The sequence below is a fragment of the Cydia strobilella genome, chromosome Z (assembly GCF_947568885.1).
Source record: "Cydia strobilella chromosome Z, ilCydStro3.1, whole genome shotgun sequence".
NCBI lineage: Eukaryota > Metazoa > Arthropoda > Insecta > Lepidoptera > Tortricidae > Cydia > Cydia strobilella.
Window position 1 is genome coordinate 6,050,867 of NC_086068.1, and position 20,781 is coordinate 6,071,647.

The following is a 20,781-nucleotide window of genomic DNA, read 5'->3' on the forward strand; positions in this document are numbered from 1 at the left end:
TTCGGAACTTACGTACGAAATATCATGTGATATTTAACAATTGCTTTTCGGTGAAGGAAAACATCGTGAGGAAACCGGACTAATCCCACTAAGGCCTAGTTTCCCTATGCTCATGGGAATGAGCCGTGGCAAAATTCCGGGATAACGCGAGGGAGAAGAAGAGAAGAAAAACATTATAATGGTTTCAGTTGATGTTTCAGTTTTTTTTTGACTGCCAGTTATAATAGCTGTCTCTTTCCAACGCACATGAATATCTAGGTTTCACAGACTTGTGATAGTTATGACTTACGGCGTATCGGCGTTGTTATAAAAAGATATGATTTTTCTCGGACTAATATTTATAGTAGAAAGTTATATGAATATAGTAGTACCTATGATCTTGGAATACCATGATCGCTGTACAGACACCGTCCTAGCTAGATATAGTATAAGTCTTTCGCCGACTTGAGCGGGTGCACAGAGCGGGGTAAAAAATAATATGAAAATTAAAATTTATTAAAAATACATCGTTATAAGTCAGTATACAATAGTATCAGTATCAATCTAAATATACATTTAAATATAAGTAGAAGTACATAGGTACCAAATTGCATATAGTTGCATATTATTATATTATATTATATTATATCGTTGCATATTATTAAAACACTAAAAGTAATTAAAGGTAATCGTAATTGTAAAATGTATGAGCAACGTTTACTGGCGCGAACGCGTGCGCCTGATTTTACCTACAGTAGGGTATTTGACTAGTCAAATCAGTTTCTGTTTTCGAACTGTCAAAACGATTTTACTACTATGGAATTTATATGAAACACTAGCATGTGACGTCACAATCAAATTACGTACTCTTTATAGTTTTATACGGGTTTTAAAATAGAAATTGTGTCTTAAAATAACAGCTGTCTACGTTTCTCTATTAATCTTCTGGTGCTTTATTTCATCCATGGTGTAAAATAATTTATTTTAATTACAGTCAAATACCCTATGGTACCCGCGGGCGTGCACCCGCTCAAGCAAAGGGCCTTATGGGTCTGACCAAAAATTGTACAATAACCCTTTGTGTTTAACGCTAAGAACGCTCATAGTCGTTGAATCGTATATTCATTAAATTTTAATTAAATAGAATTACGTTGACGCTTGTGCCCATTGCCCATGATGTTGGCGTGTGAGTGACATTTGGAATATGATTTATGATTCAAAGAGTTAATAATCATCGAAATATTCGTTATAGTACAATTTTTGCCTCCAGACCTTTAAAAAAAAATTGCATTCATAATGTAAAGTGGACCAAATTGTGAAGCGGCGTCGAAATAGTACACTCAAATAATTAACCATTAATAGTTTTAGTGTTTTCTCTTTATCGAATATTTTGTGTTTTGTTGCATTTTAAGTGATTTCCTTTTATTGAGTGTACTATATTCGATAGTGATAAGGAATAATAATATGAGTAAAGAGGAATATTGTCTAACTATTACATGTTTTAACTGTCCTTTATTAATTGATTTACAGTAAATATTTAATGATCCTACCAATCAGAGCTATACTGGGTAATAATGGGGTCCTGATACCGAATGTCTTAAAAGATGGTCATATTGAACAAGGTTTTCCATGGGACCGATAGGAAATTCGTGAAAAAATTTCTTAACATATTTGTTTAGTGTATCTTATCACATTCTTGACATTCAAGATCAGGACCCCAATATCACCCAGCATAGAGTTACCAATCAACCTACAAGCTAAAATATTTTGACTAGAAGTAGAAAACGACAATTTCGTCGAATGGTATATTTTTTAATCTTGTAAGAAATTGTCTCGGTTAAACTGTGAGGTATAGACATTATTACGAAATCGTCTGAAAACGGCTAAGAACAGACTGCGTTATGTAGGGTCACTGAAGTATGTTTTTTTTAATTCCGTAGACTAAAATGACAACTACAAATGTCAAACGTAGAAATAATGTGACCAGCTTAAGACAAACAGTGCTGATCTTTGATTTCGGTTTGTGAATAACCGATAAATATTAAATTAATTTTAGATTCAAAATAAACAATAAATGAAATCTACTCGCTACATGATGGGAAATAATCAATAAATAAAATCTACTCACTACTAATCTACTCAAACATTAAAAAAATTACATTGACGTATCGCCGACCTGACGCAACGCCATTTTGGTATTTTTGGGTTTACGTATTCGACATTCGTTACTTTACTCGTATAGTGATCGGAGGTATTCAGTGCGTTTTCTCTCGTCTTCATCAACAAATTTAATATAAGTACCTCCCAATAGTTTATTTCCGGTCAGTACCGGTTGTAGCACATCACTATTTATAAGACGTAAAAAACTAGCAACACATGAAATGTCATTTTAGTCTACGGAATAAAAAAACAGACTATAATATCTTATTCAATAAAGGAGTATGAAATCGTAGTTTGATCGTTAAAAATATATAAAGGTAGTTAATCTCTGTAAAGTTAAGTGTAAAAGCAGTTAGGTACAGTTTTCAATATGAATATCTATTCTGCTGACGTTACCACTCCTGTCATCACAATAAAACCGATTTAAAATATTAAACATTCCATCAATTCTTCCAAATCTGACATTGACTTACGTCACAATAGGAGATATTACTGCAATGTTCTGCCACCAGATTGTAGCACTAGCCTTTTTAGTAAACCATAGAGTAACTTATACATACTGTGCCTTTAACAGGTTTTTGACAAGTTTTCAGAGATAATAACATTATGACATTGATGCATCAAGGCGGTTTGTTTACAGAGGACCTACCGGGAAACGCGAATCCAAAATTTCGCTATCTGCCTCTTTATCGCTCGAATATGCAAGAGTGATAGAGATGTTAGCTAACGAAATTTCGTTTATCTTGTTTCGCGATAGACCCTCAGATTGTGGTAGTGGCGCCACCTGCGCAGAGTTTCGCGTAATATTCCTTATTGATTGCTGTTATAAGTCCCATGAACCTAGCCGCCGCCATGCAATCAAATTTACGCTGTCATTTTAAAACGACATTCTGAAATATAACATGCGACCTCTCCAAGGGCCTGACACTATTTGATAGAGAAAGATAGTCTTATTGCGATTCCTATAAGAGGAAAGAGAAAATAGTGCCATGCTTTGACCTTATCACCGTCCGGGTGGCATCATAGGTAGGAGGCTGGCGAAATACCGAAATTTATAAGAGTGAAAGAGAAAAAATCCTATGCTGCCCAAATTTTATATGAATATTCTTTCTCTTACCCCCGGTCGCTCGGTGGCGCGTCTGTAACTACTTGTATATACTATGTCTAGGAACCTCTCCCAGCGTGTATCGCTGACAATACAGAGAGGTAAAGCAGCCAGCGTTATGGGGTCAATGCCGCAGGCGGAGGTTTTTTGACGGGGTGTTCTTTTTATAACTTCGGTATTAAATGTTCTATATCTATACATGTAATTTGACATGAAAATTCAAGTAACATATATCTGTGTCTGGTACTAGTTTTCGTTGCTAGAAATTGTAATACAAAGCTTCTAATCTATTTTCTTTGTGTAACAATTATTAGCAACAAAAACTAGTACCAGACAGATATGTTACGTAAATATTCATGCCTAGTTTCATGCAATTTACAAATGTAGTGAATAATTGTTTTCCATCGTATTTTCACGGAAACGTGCGAAGGTGTCTTGCTATTTCAGTCAGTCTCAGTACAAAAAGTATTGAGGTTGACTGAAGGCCGTTCCATCGGTTTGCCGCTGTCACTGTCACATTTCGCAAGAAAGAACGGGAAAGATCATGCGCGCCAAGTGTCAATTTTGATCGAATTTGGTCGATTTTTATTTATTTTAAAAACGTTACCTTACAATATCGAAATTCGAAAGCTATGAAATTACTATTTAAGTTAATATTGTATTATCTTCTTTTTTTGTTTATAGTATCACATAATAAATAACCGAGTAAAGTTTGATTAAAAGTCCGAGTTATAGGTTACTTTGGGAATTAATTGTATCGAGCGAAGTGTCATATTTCGTGTATCGGAAGCTATGTTATTAAAGATAATCTAGTCAAGAACTACATACTATATTTTTCCACGTCTACGAATATCAACGCCTCTTAGAAAAACATGATCATATAAGGAGATTTTTCGCCTTCTGACTTAGGGGACCGCCTGTAGCATGACAAATACGAACGTTTCCGAGAAAATACGATGGGAAACATGCACTACATCAGTAAGCATGTTTTAAAATGAGAGCGTAACTAGTGCAACAAATGTATGTCATCCGTAACATTAACTCTTTACTCTTTCTAGAGTGTAGTAAATAAATTGCTTCAGATTTGTTGGTTGTGGTAACATGGACACTCACGGTAGGACTGGTCCATAAATTCAAAGTCGCTCAGCGAGCTATGGAAAGGGCTATGCTCGGAGTCTCTCCGACGGATCGTATTCGTAATAAAATCATCCGTCAGAGAACTAAAGTCGTCGAGATAGCCCACAGGATTAGCAAGCTGCAGTGGCAGTGGGCCGGTCACATTAGCCGTAGAACCAATAACCGTTGGGGTAGACGAGTTCTCGAGTGGAGACCGCGTATCGGCAAACGTAGGGCAGGACGCCCTTAAACTAGATGGAGCGATGACCTTCGCAAGGCGGCTGGCAAGAGTTAGATCAGAGTTGCCGCAAATAGTGCTCAACGGCGTGCAATAGGAGAGACCTATGTCCAGCAGTGGACGAGAGTAGGCTGATGATGATAAGATTTGTTGGTACAAAACAAATTCATGGTATTTTCTGTGAACATGAAAATACTTTAAATATATATTGTTGAAATAGAAATAAGGCAGATTTGATGGAATGTAATAAGTAATCAGTTTAAACGCTGCATAGATATTTTTGCACAAAACTGTATGTATGAGGTTTCATATATTATCTACTAACTACTACTGGGTGTTGCCTTAATATTGACCCTACTGAATACAACACTATAACTTCATGGTTGTTTCCTAAAATAATCTAGATTAATTTTCAACGAGTTAATTAATTAAGTAGTTGTATTTACACCTCAATAAAACGTTATTGGGGTTATATTTTTTCCATTAATTCGCCCTATAAATTATGAAATGTCCCGTTCGTTGTATAATTTGTGTAAATATTTTTATTATCATATATGTGTACCTGAAATCCTGACTTAGTACAATAATTATTTTCGATATTTACTAACTCCTACGCTAAACTACGCTGTAAAGCGTGCGGTTGTTTTATGCGATAAACGCAGCGTCGAACGCATGCGATCAACTGAATGTAGGATAGATGACTATACGCTTAACGCCGCGTTTACCGCGTAAAACAATGTATGATCATTAGATTATCTGATGTAAAATGGGTGTGCGGCAAACATCGCGTTTAACGCTGCGTTTATCGCATAAAACAACCGCGCTCTTAAGAGTGCCCCTCGCCTGATGTAGTTGTGAGCAGTAGGGCTAAGATGGTCGGCTCTTTATCATTTGTCACCATGCCTGTCACGTTCTAACAAATATGTAAGTGCGAAAGTGACGCCTGGCATGACAGGTGATAAAAATGCGACCATGATACCGCTGCAGGACTCATAACAAATGCCAGTAGGAAAGCCGATTATGACTTGGGTGAAATAAACACGTTATTTTCAATATTTGCCAGAGGCCTCCGCCACTGGTGGGCTTGCTTGCTTTTTCTTTAGACATATATATATGAAATCTACTTCAGTTTATGATTTTTATGTGGTAGTGTGAGAGTTAAAAAGCACAAAGCAAAATGTCGAATACATCAAATTTGATATGTTCCCAAAGTTGTATAGACGGCAGCACTATCTCGCTATATCGTAATCCCGTAAGGGTTTCGTACTGCAAGTACGTACTGCTTGCCCTTATGTCTCGGCCACACTGACGCCGTTGATTGTCGCGATAATTCCAGTGTGGCCGAAAAGTGTCCATTATCGCGATATTCAACGGCGTTTCCTGTTAGTGTGACCCCGGACTTAGAGTAGCTCAAAGACGCCATGACTATGGTTACTCTGTGGTTCAGGTACACGAACTAAAAAATTATAATATATATATTTAGTATAGGAGTTGAACACCAACTAAAGTTATAAAAATTTTTGTAGTTAGGATTAAGTAATATTTCTTTTTCGTGACGTTTCTTATATTTTAAAGATGTTTTAAAGAGGGTTTTTATTCTTTCCTTTCTTGGTGTGTACCTGTATATTAATATGTCAAACAGATTTTAACATATAAAGGACAAAAGTTGTCTTTTATATTTTCGAAAGTTAGCCTTATTTTGGTAGTCGTACAGTCACGTCAGTGCCAAAAATATGTATTCATTGTCCATATATTGATGTAGTATTTTTGGCACTTTGTCCGTATCGATATTTTTAGACGTGACTGTACCGTAGACAAAACTGACGTGTTTTGGCCTGTAATGTTCTTAATTTTTAAGACAGACAGACATTAGAATGTCCTTTTCATTTTAGGTCAAAAGAAATCATACATTATTGACATTTTATTTACTTGACTATTATGTTTAATACAAAATATGTGGGCGTTACGCGATATAATGACTAGTTGTTGTCAACCTTAACCTCATTATACAGTCACATATGTCATCACATGTACATAGCATGTAGTTGCATTAGTTAGTTAATCATAGTTTTTTAATGAATTACATTCTTATTCGTAAGTGTCGGTAATTTTCAATTTTAGTCATAGCCTTATTTTGCATCGGAATTTAAACCTTGTTCACTAGAGTATATGATACAAATTAAGACAATATCGGATATGACTAAATTTGGAATTTGCCCGACATTTTCAATTCAGACAGCAATAATTCGATATCACAATTTTTAATTCTTAATGATTAAGCGTTGTTTTCATAAAATTGTACAAAATAAATCAAAATTATTACAAACATGGTGCTTTTTCTTCAAATTTTCTGGTTAAGTTTTTTTTATTTACTAGTCAGTTTCATATTTTATAAACGAAAGCGTTTTGTAGTTTTTTGAAAGGATTTAGACAAGAGCAAGGTGCCTAACCAACATGCCAATCGTTGCCGCTCCGTAGAGTAGCGTAGTAATCTCTTTCTATCACCCTTCCATATTAGTGCAACAGACATTGGCGTTTCGTTCGCTACAGAGCGTAAACCATTGGCATCTTGGCTACGCACCCTGAACTCTTAAGTTATGATGGCTACTGGAAGACAGGTAAATATTAAATACAAATTGTCCGTAGGTACTGTCGACAGCCGTAATGATCTTTATTATGTGATACTGATATCGGTGCCAATTTTCGGTGCAGTGTGAAAATAGTTGTGGTACATTGACTTGGACGTGCGTACATGATCAATTAGGAATTTACTCGGCCCTTGCCAAGGAAATTCCGTTCACGAAAATAGGAAATCGATTCAACATTCATTTTATAGAATAATACAGCATGTTTCGAATTTAACCAACTAGAATACTGTTCGAAACAATCCTGGCGGAGCTCAGGGGCATCCGAGTTGACGGCAATCGGGCTATCGGGGCCCGAGGCGAAGCACGCAGACAGACTGAGTTGTCAGCGAACTTGGGACGGGGCGCCGACTGCCACACCTTGGAGATATAGGAGTTTAAGTCATGAAAGACTAGAATACGTATACCTTGTGAGGGCCACGGAATGGATGCGTAAGAACTTATATTTTTATCAACCAATTTCACTTGAATTGACTCAATGAAAATATAATTAAGTAGTTGATAAATAAGGTATTCATCGGATCTAGAGTCAAACCCTATTGCAATTGAGTTCCGTTCTACGTAATGAAACAACGATATTAAAATTTATTCAGTCATTTTCAATTTAGAGCAGTTCAAAGTCCCTTAGAATCCTGAGTATATTATTTTCCATCTTGTTGAGCCTTCTACACCAGGATATCTTAAATGTAAATTCACTTTTGTCGCCCCCCGTCTAGGCTGTGAACTGCGTTCCTCCCGCTCACTCAAACTCTCCATCCCTTCTCACCGTACTGGTTTTATGTCCAACTCTTTCGCCGTTGAGGCAATCCGTCTCTGGAATTCCCTGCCTCTCTCGATTCGACAAGCCCCAAGCAAGCCTGTTTTTAAGCGTCTACTCCGCAAGCATCTTCTGTCAGAAGAATTTAAATAATGTTCTCCATCTTGTATGTACTAATATGTATTAGTTTATCTTTTGTATATCATATAAGTATTAGTATTTAATCATAATTTTGTTAGTTTACGTTATTATGTTTATATATATATACATAATATTTGACTTTTTTTGGTTCTATTTCTCGTAATAATTTATAAATCTATCCTGCACACATTTATGTCTCTGTTTGACCTAATGGTTGACTGGTAGAGAATGCCTTTTGGCATTAAGTCCGCCATTTGTACATTTTTCTTTGCTTGTGCAATAAAGTTTAAATAAATAAAATAAATAAAGTCAACTGTGGATTGTGAAATTTTTGAACGTTTTCTAATAATTTGTTAGACCAAGTAATGAAAATGTATGATATATTTGTGATCTACTCACAAATCCCTTTCATTTGGTACCCCACATGGTATGTTTAAAAGAAAAAAGTTTAAAACTTTGTACTGCCGACTTTATGACGTCACAGCAACTACCCCTACCACTTTCGCGCTTGCTCATATATTTGTGTACAGGGCATTATATTGAATGCATTTTACCATATTCACCCATATCCGAGACGACATGAACGAAATGTAACCTAAAGCCTGTTCGGCTACCCTACTAAATTGCATGAAATGAAAAAAAATTACACCCTACCCTTCCCGTTTGAAAAACACATAGGCGTGCAGCTAGTTTCAGAAGAATTCAATTTTCGAGTTTCCTACAATATAAATAATGACTACGAGGTCGGTGAGCGTCCTAAATAGTTTCCAAAGTTAATGACATATAATATATAAAAAACCTGTGTTTGTATTGTGATGCCCGAGTTTATTTTCAAGGCCGTCAATTAGTACAGTGCCGTCTGAAACGCCCAGAGCATGTCAATATCTCGTTTAACACTTTACGCACAATTAAAAGAACCGGTGTGTGATTCCTCTGGCATGCGTCCAACATGCCATTTATATTGCAACTTTCAAAAACTCCTTTCGCTCCGTATATGCCACTTAAAAACAAACCATAACAAGAATGAACAAGGTGACTCTTCCAATGACAACTAAAGCTTTATGCGCACTTGCGAAGATAGTTGCAATTTGTGGTACAGGAGACTCGTTCCCAAATCGCCTCAGAAGTGCGTAAATAAAGGTGTATTTAGCATTTTTTGGCGGGTCCCCGCATTTTATAACTTAATTGAGGCCGCTTTCGTTTACGAGTAATGTGTGCTGTCACTCTTCGGGTTGCGTTTCACAACATTATGCTGTCGCATTATGCTATATTTAGGCTAAACGGGTTCATGTGCGTAATTTGCCACTAAAATGACAATCTGCCATTGGAGGGTTAAATAATTTTGAAGAAAAAAAAACCGACTTCAATGGGGGATGCCGCTGAAAGTTCACTTATTGTTGATGGTGCACTCTCAGATTCTAGACAATGAAATGAAAAAGACAGCATCTTTTGCCTAATTATGTAGAAAAGGAGGTAAAACCACCCATTTTTCTAGTAGCATTTCGTTTTTTAGAGTCGCAGTTCTAACCTAACCTAACCTACTTTTCTGATAGCATTTCGTTTCTGTAAGGGTCACAGCTCTAACCTAACCTAACCTACTTTTCTGATAGCAGTTCTGTTCTGTGAGAATCGCAGTTCAAAAGCCACCCACCCACCTAACCCACTTTTCTAGTAGCATTTCTGGGTCCGGGTCTGGGTCCGGATACGAGTCCGGGTCCGTGTCCAGCTGTCCGGTTCCAAGTTTGGGTCAGAGTTCGGTCCGGGTCCGGGTCCGAGTTGGGGTCCATGTCCAGACCCGGGTCCGGGTCCGAGTCCGGGTCCAAGTTTGGGTCTGGGTCCATAAGGAAGAGAACAAATCGCCAAACGTGAACGATGTGTCATTGAAGAGTTCCATTCTGATCATCATCAGCAGTTTCACTTCATCAAATGTCACTTTTTTTAATGTAAATACTGGATTTGTTGATGAAAATACAAAAATCACTATATGTATGCCTTTCACATTTGAAGAGTTCCCTCGGTTCCTCGTGGGTCTCATCATCAGAACTCGAGCTTGACAAAAATATGTCTTAAAAACTTAAGTTGCTTAACAAACATAAAGAAGAGGACAAATCGCCAAACGTAAACTATGCGTCATTAAAGAGTTCCATTCTGATCATCATCAGCAGTTCCACTTCATGAAATGTCACTTTTTAAAATGGAAATGCTGGATTTGTTGATAAAAATACAGAAATCACTATATGTATGCCTTTCACAATTGAGGAGTTCCCTCGATTCCTCATGGATCCCATCATCAGAACTCGAGCTTACCAAAAATGTTTCTTGAAAACCTAACTTGCTTAACAAACATAACGAAGAGGACAAATCGCCAAACGTGAACTATGCGTCATTGAAGAGTTCCGTTCTGATCATCATCAGCAGTTCCACTTCATCAAATGTCACTTTTTTAAATGTAAGTGCTTGATTTGTTGATGAAAATACTAAAATCACTATATGTATGCCTTTAACATTTGAGGAGTTCCTTCGATTCCTCATGGATCCCATCATCAGAACTGCTTTTTGACAAAAACGGGACCAATCTGTATGTATATACTTATAATCAAAAAAAGAATTTTCAAAATCGGTCCAGAAATGACGGAGTTATGGAGTAACAAACATAAAAAAAAACAAAACAACCGAATTGAGAACCTCCTCCTTTGAAATCTTGAAGTCGGTTAAAAATTGCAATAATTTCAATTCGTTGGAAACCCGTTACGTTCGCAATGATGACGCCCCGGCAACCGCGCCGATGCTGCCTACCAAGGTGACGCCGGGCGCCACGCCGCTGCCAGCCGGCGCCCCGTGTACCACGGTACGGCAGTAGAAATAATCACGCAGCGAAGTCGCAGGCAGAATCTGGTCCACTATGAGTATACATTTAGATGTTGTTGGTATATATGTTACGGGTAATGTTAGAAGGTTAATTAAACTCAAGTTTACCCTGGTATAACTAAGTATTACCCGAGCGCGTTGGGTTAAGTCCGAAAATTTAAACAACATTAATCTGTACTTGGCTTTTACCCATACACATCTAGGTCTACCAAACACTGGCTGGGTAATGTTAGGTGCTGCATCATCACTTCTGACATTACCCTCCCAGTGTTGGGTAGACCTAGAGGAAGGTATAGGTACGGGTAATCGCCGAATACAAATTAAAGTTGATTTAATTTTCGGGCTTTACCCAAAAGGCTTACCCAGGTAAACGTAAGTTTACTAAGTAGATATTTGACATTTTCAATATTATCCCTCTTTCGAAGTTACCCTAGTGCACCTTATGCGTAGTTGTACAATCCTACAGGCAGGTTTAGGTTTAGGTAGGTAGTGTAAAGAATAAAAGTCATAATTGTATCACTTAAAACATGCGTTGAAACTGGATGACGTTAACATCATATTACAAGACTTGCCGTAAGCTACAAAGTCGGTTAGATATCTTATTCACAAAGTAACATTCTGTAAATCAAATTCTGTAAAGCATTAGACTGTAATTGGCTTGTATTTATTAGTCACAGTTTTACTACGTGTCGCTGCTAATCAGCTGTCTCTAGGGATTGCAAACCGGACTGATTTTCAATCCGGCCGGATCCGGTTTGATATAAGGGAATTAAAGTTAATTAAATGTTATGTTTTCCATAAAGAATTCCCGTAATATGAGAAATAAAGGATATATTTATATTTTTTTTATAAAATAAAACTTAGTAGTAAAATATGACAATTGGTAAAGACCAAATTTATATGTACATATATATCTACGAGTAGGTCATTTTTTTACAAATTTACGTAAAAAATCGACCTACAACTTTTTCATTTGTTTGTTCTGTTAAACTAATACCTTCGATCCGTCGCCTTTACCTTTTCTAAAACCCATAACTCGTGCTGTGTTTAGGAGCATATTCCAGAATCCGGTAGCTCGTAAAAAGTGACGGATCCGGCTGGATCACCGGATCCGCCGGACCGGATTGCAATCCCTAGCTGTCTCCGACACCTATTGAAGAGTTCTTGGCCGCGGTATTAACGGCCTGGCGAGCACTCCAGAACCAGAACGTTCTAAGTGTAAACTAGTTTCGTAGATACATACTTGGTTTTGATTTCGGTGGAGGTAGAAAAGTTTGGCTTGTGGCCACGCGTATGAGGAAGAGTGACGCTGCGATGGCTAGGGCTGCACTAATATTAATGAAAGAAAGTAAGAAAATACATTTATTTAACGCCATAACGTAGTAAAATTAAAAACAGATACATTATGAACATTGAACGCTAAAATAGGATCCCCAGTTGGTATCGCTCCGGGGCAATCCAAGGCGCTGATTTTCAGTGAGTACGAATTATTTAAATATTTACACAATAGGTAGGGGAAAGTGGGGGAATCGGGAACACTTAATTTCAAACGCTCTAAAAAGATAATAATGTCACAAACCGAATTATTTTTTATGCTAATTGTTAGTTTGGTCATCTATCTAATTAAAAAAAACCGTTCCTTTTTTCCTGAAACCGTATGGGGTATTTGGAAACAGACCGCGGGGGAAATGGAGATACTAAAGATTTTCAATTGATTATCACTTTTCAAGGATCTTTTTTACCTCACGGGATACATAATACAAAGAAAATAATACAAATATTGGATTTTTAATCAGTATGTAGTAGGAATCATTGAGAATGCAAGGGGTAATTGGAAATACTCGTTTCAATTAAAATGAGTATCACTCATGAATCTCATGATTGTAATTTTGGTGAACTTGAAACAACATGGGGTTTGAAATACGATTTCCCGTCTAGAACGCGCTTTTTGCTTGAACTAAAATTTCTATTTTGGTTATATAAACTGTTATTTAAGCAAAACTGAAATGTGAAATTCGTGGAATACGATACGAGAGGAAAATTGGTACCGGGAAGTGCATCAGGGCTTTATATTTTATACTCATGTGCACTCTAGTTCAAAGAGTAAAATAAGTATACTAGGAATATGTATGTATTATAATTGCTCTAGTTCCTACTAGTGGAAATGTTGGGTGTAGAAAAACAAAGTTAATTGAAACCGAAGTGTATTGAAAATTCTGGGAACCCTAATTTTTAGGATTGCGTAATACAATAAAGCACCTAAGAAGGACACTTTTACGTGAGTTTACGGAACTAATACCCTTAACACAATCACTACCACACACAGACACAGTTACGTCCCTACTAATCTCTACTATTATTAATATTATAAATGAAAAAGTAACTCTGTCCGTCTGTTACCTCTTCAAGCTTAAACCGGTGAACTGATTATTATGTAATTTGGTATGGAGATAGTTTGAGTGAGGCACAGAGAAGGCCATAGGATAGTTTTTATCAATCATCATCATCATTTCTGAGCGAGAGAAGCTGTCTATTGAAATGCAAAGAAATAAAATATACTTATAATCAGGTATTCCCGTTTTCAATGTTGTTGAACCGAAAGAATTAGGTCTTAAGGCTGTCTTACTACTAACGGGCGTAAGAGCAGAATCAATTGGAAAATTAACTTGAATTTGGAATTTATCGCACGGGGATAGGGTTAACAATTGAATGCAGTTGGATTGGGGTAGAAATGCTGAAATATTTTTTTCTACTCCAGCAATCTACTTAGATTGAATAACTGCTAGTGAGATCGAAAACAACTTCATAAGAAGCGCGGCGCGCGGGGCTCCGTCGCCCCTGTCTGTAGGATCCTAAAAGCAGTGTTCTTAAGGGCCCTCCACACTCATGCGCGAATCATGGCGTGAAGCCGCGCATGTGGAGTTGATTTTGCAGATCTGCGACGCCCGCTCCACACTCGCGTTTGCGGCTTCGCGCCGCGATTCGCGCACAAGTGTGGAGCGACCATTAGGAATATTATACAACTGTTTTTTTTTCTGAATTCTAAGCAAAGATCTACAATTTCTACAAACCAATATTTATTTTGATTTTATTTATAACTTTGGGTGTTGGCTGTCTTAGAAAAAATATTGCGTGCAACGATACCTACATAATTAGGTCTTAAAATTCTCGGGCCTGTATTTACAGATAAATTCGGCCCTTGAATTTTATGAACCCTTTATTATGTACCTGTTGCACAAAATACTATTATATACAATACAGTTTTCTGTAACATGCTCAATAATTTACGTAAGATTCCGTTCAAATAAGTACTAAAAGTGGAACGTATATTCCGACATTTTCCGATGGACTGGAATTCCGTACACCGAGTGCATGTAGTGACGTCTTCTGTACGCGCGTGTACACCTACTTACGAAGATTCTTCGAAAATATATATGCTGCAGCTTCGTAGGAACGCTCCCCCCGGTTACGAGACTGATTCTGTATAATAAACCAGTAGCGAGGGCATATCCTAGCTCTTGCGTACTAGGGTTTTTATACAAGAAACTTAAGTACATTTTTTTTGACATTTATACAAAAACATTGTATAGAATTATTTGAATGTGAATTAAAATTGAACAAAACATACTGATATTATATATTATATCAGCAGGCCAAAAGTCCGGCGCTCAATTTTAATTTTAAATTGGTATCACTTTAGGGCCTTCGGCTCAGAAACACAAATACTACATATTTTTAATATTATTATTATTAGAGCCAACAAATTGAATTTTTCAAAACGAGCATGACCACTTTTGTGATGATCCCTGACTCTGGTAAAATAAAGAATAATGGACTACGGAAGTGTCTGAATCGTAATAAGCATTATTATACCTAATTTAACACATTTACTACCAGCGACACGCAGGGCGAGTTCGCTGTACGTAGGCGCTTTTCGCTACAAGGCGGAAAACCGTAGCGGGTAGCTCGCGCTGACAGTGATTCGAATCACTACATAGTATAAAACAAAGTCGCTTCCTGCTGTCTGTCTGTCCCTATGTATGCTTAGATCTTTAAAACTACGCAACGGATTTAGATGCGGTTTTAATAGATAGAGTGATTCAAGAGGAAGGTTTATATGTATAGGTATATCCTATCAGCATTGCACTCGTGCGAAGCCGGGGCGGGTCGCTAGTTGTTAATAAATGAAACATGGAAAAGACTTTCGGTTCGAACGCCATCTTGATAGCAGCCTCGTGATTAATTCCTTTGTTTTTTGCTCATTAATATTGTCAAAGATAGATATAACTCCGTAATAGATGAATACAGTCTAATGAAAAAACGTGCCTCGAAAATCACGAAAATTTGATTCTCGATCAGATGGCGCCACTAGTTTTGGCCTACTCTCGTATAGAGGGCGTTGACTGTTTCGTTTGTTATTTATAATTTTAACGCATACCAGTGAAAGAACATGGGTCAAAATCATATAAAAATAATTAATGCAAATAAAAATTAATTTATCCATATTTAAATACATTTTAACGTATTTTAATAAATCTTCATTTTTAGTTTTAAAGTGTGTCGATAGATGGCAGTGAATTTACTGTGGTTACAAAATTTACTATGACAGTACCGCTCTATCTTATTATATCCTCTTTGATATTGTTTAAAGTGTCATATCGATAGCTTTATTACACAGTAATCTAATGTGGTAGTGTGCAGTGAATGGAGAATTAATCTCAAAGCTGTAGGTCCCAGTAGCGGTAAAGTCCCAGGTTGAATGTAAGGACCTTGAAATTTAACACTACTGTAGTAATAGAACATTCGCAGAAAATCTGCATCCAATTATACCGCTACATAGTTGCATGTTATGTGGACGTCGCAATAAGGCTACGGACATTATTTTCTGAGAAATGGGGGGCAATTCTATGCGATTATTCAGTCGCACCAATCGCTTCATCACCATTCCCACATTATTGACGAACTGCGTATAAATGGTGAAGTCATTTTCGGTTATCTTGTGCTTCCGTGCTTCTGCTATTCTTGTCACAACGATCCTGTTTGCTTTTATAAAACGGCCAATAATGTGGGGATGGTAATGAAGAACCAAAACGCAGTACAAAATCGCATAGAAGCACCCGGGTACGTAGCTTATACAAAAGTGTGGAATAGAATTTTCGAATCGGGCTCCTTGTAGTTACAAACTTATAGGCCAATTCCAACGTTATTTGAATGATATTAGTTAGCTGTAATTCGCGCGATCATTTCGCTCAAACTTGTTCAAATTGAGGGGCCTGCAACGCACGCGTTTACCGCAATCTTGTGCTACATCCGGAATATCTTGCTACGGGCTACGGCGTAGCAATATGTAGCAAAACGCTGCCTTGAGACCGATTATAATGGTATAATCAAACTTGTTTTTAGGATTCTGTACTAAAAAGGTAAAAAAGGAACCCTTATGGTGCATGTCTGTCCGTCTATTTATTATTAGTTACGAGTACGCTATCGATTTGAAATAGTTATAAACAACCTAGCCTAACTCAATTTTAAGGTGATTTTTTTAAATTTGTTTATTTGTAATAGATATGTTACGTAAATACACTTAGGCCCACTTGCATCATCCCACTAACCCGAGGTTAAGCGGTTAAAACGTTAACTATCCACGGTAACTCCAGGTTTAACAGGTTAACGCCGGGTTAGTGGAATGGTGCAAGAGGCCCTTAGGTCTTAACCCCGATTTACATTTGTCTGACGTGTTGTGTTGTGTTGTGTCGTGACGAATATCGGTTTCATACATTTAATATGATAATGCGTCAGAAAAATGTGCACGCAATAATTAAATGTATGAAACCGATATGCGTAACGACACAACACAACACGACATGTCAGACAAATGTGAACCGGGATTTACATATAATAAATTGTAAATGTACTTACCTACATTTTAGTACCTATCTCATTGTAATAAAATTTAATTTGTATCGCATAGTAATGTGGCATGGCGTTTGAGCCAAAGACTATTAAACAGTCGTCATTTAAGTCATCGTTAAATAATTTGGTGAATGAATATGAGACCGAAAACTCAATTATATTTTGAGGTTACATTAATATTAAATTATGGAGGATATTTTAAGATTATATTAAGTATTAATTGCCTATGTATATTTAGTTTTTAAGGTTTTGTTACTTTATTTTTAATTTCCTTTTTGTAAAGCCGAAAATACAATTAGGCGCCGTGAGTTCAGGGTGGGGTCCCTTTGTTTGACATAATTATTGAAAGTCATAATGTAATGATTGTCATATTATCATTAATTCATTAGTCATAGTTCTGAAACCGTTAATTTTTCAGGATTTTCCTAAGGTTTCCTGGCAATCCTGAAAAGTTATGAGTTTCTAAGAAAAACCAAATTATGACTAACGAAAATGTGGACAAACAATACATTATGACTTAAAACTATATGGGAAACAATAGAGACCCGTTCAGGGTGCGTAGCCAAGATGCCAACCGTTCGCTCCGTGTATGGCTGACCAAAGCTTTTTGTAGACTTTTTAAACTTTTTAAAATATGTATCTAAACTTTTGTATGGAACTCGGCGGGCTAGTCCGACTCGCACTTGACCGGTTTTTAAATATCGAAATATAGTACGACAGTGACAGTTGCGTTTCGTTCGCTACGGAGCGTAAACGATGCTAAAAAAAATGATTCCAGACAAATAATAGTTTTATCACCACACCAGCTGGTAAAGGCTTTCTTGATTGTTCAAAAACTGATGAGAAAATTGCATTTTATCCACATGTGAGGCAAAGTAATCAAATGCAAATTTTGAGTTGTTTCCTTATGTGGGCTGGTAGAATTTACTTTCAAATGATGATTTTGAATGATTATTTAACAACATTCATTTCTGTTTGATATTTACAGTTAGTATTTTCCTTGCGTTGGTGTGGTGAAATTTTTTGTGTTTCACTCGGTGGCAAAATTAGTTTAACCCTCGTGCCAAAGATGCTGGCAGCATTCCCTCGCTGAATGGCCTTTTTTATGTTACTAAGACAAGCGAAATATAATGGATGGCGATAATGAAAAATAGTTAATTAAGTTAATACTATATTTTTTGAAAAAACCTTTGCGTTAATAAAAATTCTTCTTTCTTCATAGCAGTTGTTTCGAATGGTTTTCACGGTCACTTAGTCGGACTCGCCCACCAAGGGTTCCGTACTTTTTAGTATTTGTTGTCATAGCGGCAAAATTCTGGGAAAATTTCAACTGTCTATCTATCACGGTTCATGAGATACAGCCTGGTGACAGACAGTGGAGTCTTAGTAATAGGGTCCCGTTTTTACCCTTTGGGTACGGAACCCTAAAAATAAGCTAGTGCCAAACTCAAATTCAAACTCCAACATTTATTCCGACAATAGGCCACAAGGGCAAGTATAAAACTTATAGGTGAAGTTGTTTTACAAGCAATAAAAATAAATTACCAATAATTACATATTTACGTTCCATACCCTGGTAAATCCTCCGGTCCAGCCCTGCCGGTGATCTTGGCCACAGATCTTGACCCATTAAACACGCCCGATGTTCTGTCGCTTCAAATATTTTTAGAACGGCAGTCGTCGAGTAGTGTCGGTACACGCGCGGCGCGCGAACGTGGACGCGAGCTCGCCATGGCGTCCCGCGGCATCAGACGGAAGAAGTCCTCTCTCTCGGAGGTAAAGGTTGCGGTGGTCGGCGCACCCTCGGTTGGAAAAAGTGGTACGTGAAAAACGGTTATATGCGATTGGCGATTTTTTGGTGTAGCAAAAGTTTTACGTTTATTTTAAGTTTTTTATAGTGCTTTGAATTTTTTTGTATGCGTAAGCGGTTTTTATCGCAAAGCTGTAAACTGCCTGTTAAACGAATTTAAAATGTTTTATTTACTTAGTGACTTAATTGTACTACCATGCGAGTGGGTAAATAATTAACATTCATATTTTTCGTTTTATCGAAGATTAATTAACAAAAGTAAAAGTTTAAAAAAAATCGTAATCTAACCGTAGGCTAAGATCTTAAGTCAAACTATTTGTTTAACTCCTTAACTCCTCTTGCTAGTATTGATACCCGCGCAAGGAAATAATTCCAAAATTGAACCACGAGTGTAACGATAGTGGTTCGAAAAGTGGAATCTTGAGCGTGGCGATGGCTTCAAGACACGAGGGTTAAACAAGCTTTGATACCGACTGAAACACATTTTTTTTCACCACACCAACTTGCAACGTGAGGAAAATACTATGTATAAAACATTACAAATGAATTACTCAATGATCGCTATTAAATACTTATCATTTAAAATCATCATCAAACTGCCAAAATGAGGACAAATCTAAATACTAACGGGGTGATGTGATATTTTTTTAAGTAGGTAATAAACTTAAGAAAAACAATGATTACAGTTGATGTTTTATAATATTTCACAAAATATGTAGTATGGTGTAGATACGTATGAAAGAGGATATAATATTATAGAGCGGTACTGTCATAGTAAATTTTGTAACCACAGTAAATTCACTGCCATCTACCGACACACTTTAAAACTAAAAATGTAGATTTATAAAAATACGATAAAATGTATTTAAATATGGATAAATGATTTTTTTTATTTGCATTAATTATTTTTATAATTTTGACCCATGTCATTTCACTGATATGCGTTAAAATTGTTAAATAACAAACGGAACCGTCAACGCCCTCTATACGAGAGTAGGCCAAATGTAGTAGCGACATCTGATCGAGAATCAAATTTTCGTGATTTTCGAGGCACGTTTTTTTCCTTAGACTGTATCCATCTATTACGGAGTTATATCTATCTTTGATACGTATAAAAAAATGTTATGTTTTTTTGAGTACTTGACGTTAGTTGCTTTATTTAATAATCCAGTATCATCAATGCCATAGTCAAATGTCAGTGATTTTAACAACCTAATTCAGAATATTCAGAAAACGACCATCATCGAGGCTGAAAGAGCTCAGCGTGCTGTCCTAAAGACAATGCTTAAAAAACCTTTTAGGTACTCAACATTTTTGCTATACAGAAATTGTGAAGTGCTCACGGTTCGTAAACTGTATCTGCTTAAAATAATTATTGATAAGCATAAGCAACTTCTTGGGACTAACGAGCACAAAGATGTGTTTCATAGAAGAGTCTACAGAATTCAGGTGCCGCTGGTGCGCACTGTTTTTGCTAAACGTTTCGAGCCTTACATATCAAGGTATATTTACAATGTCGCCATAACATACTCTGATATCAAAGATAAATCCGTTTATGACGCTAAAGTACTTGTTAAGAAATGGCTAGCCAGTTTAACCTATGACGAGACAGAGAAAATTGTACAAATTAGAAATTACTAAAATATGAGATGCAAACAAACTGAATTTAATTATTTTTAGTTTACTTCCGATAGCTTGTAAATCTGTGTAGTTTTATAATTTTTAGTCCTAGTTAACCTAACATTAAGTAAAATTGTCAACCGGTTATAACACTCTTTGTTACAACTACCTACTGTTTTTGGTCCCCGCGATACAGGCGCGCCTAGTGCGGGTACCAAAGTTAATCTTACACGAATTGTAAACTCTTAGTTAATAAATATTTTTTCATTTTTTCATTTTTTTTTCATTTTCATTGCACCCAGGAGCGTTACCTCGATATCACCCCATTTTACTCGATGCACATTTAAATAATAAATAAAACACCTATAATAAACAATTAAATAATAAATAATAATGTAGAGCTGTGGAAGCCACGCAATAAAGTGTTGTTTT

General features: G+C 36.6%; 1 protein-coding gene and 1 long non-coding RNA gene across 2 annotated transcripts in view; both read left to right on the top strand.

Moving 5' to 3' along the window:
* Positions 1 to 6,924, top strand: part of LOC134754525 (uncharacterized) — a 267,264-nt gene extending 260,340 nt beyond the window's left edge. The window contains exon 2 of the long non-coding RNA XR_010128931.1: positions 5,461 to 6,924. This is a non-coding gene — a long non-coding RNA (uncharacterized LOC134754525). The remainder of the gene's footprint in view (positions 1 to 5,460) is intronic.
* An 11,675-nt stretch (positions 6,925 to 18,599) lies between these two features.
* The window catches only part of LOC134754427 (ras-related and estrogen-regulated growth inhibitor), a 35,777-nt gene continuing 33,595 nt past the window's right edge, over positions 18,600 to 20,781 (top strand). The window contains exon 1 of the mRNA XM_063690752.1: positions 18,600 to 18,738. Within this exon, the coding sequence (XP_063546822.1) occupies positions 18,651 to 18,738 (88 nt within the window). The 5' untranslated portion in view covers positions 18,600 to 18,650. The remainder of the gene's footprint in view (positions 18,739 to 20,781) is intronic.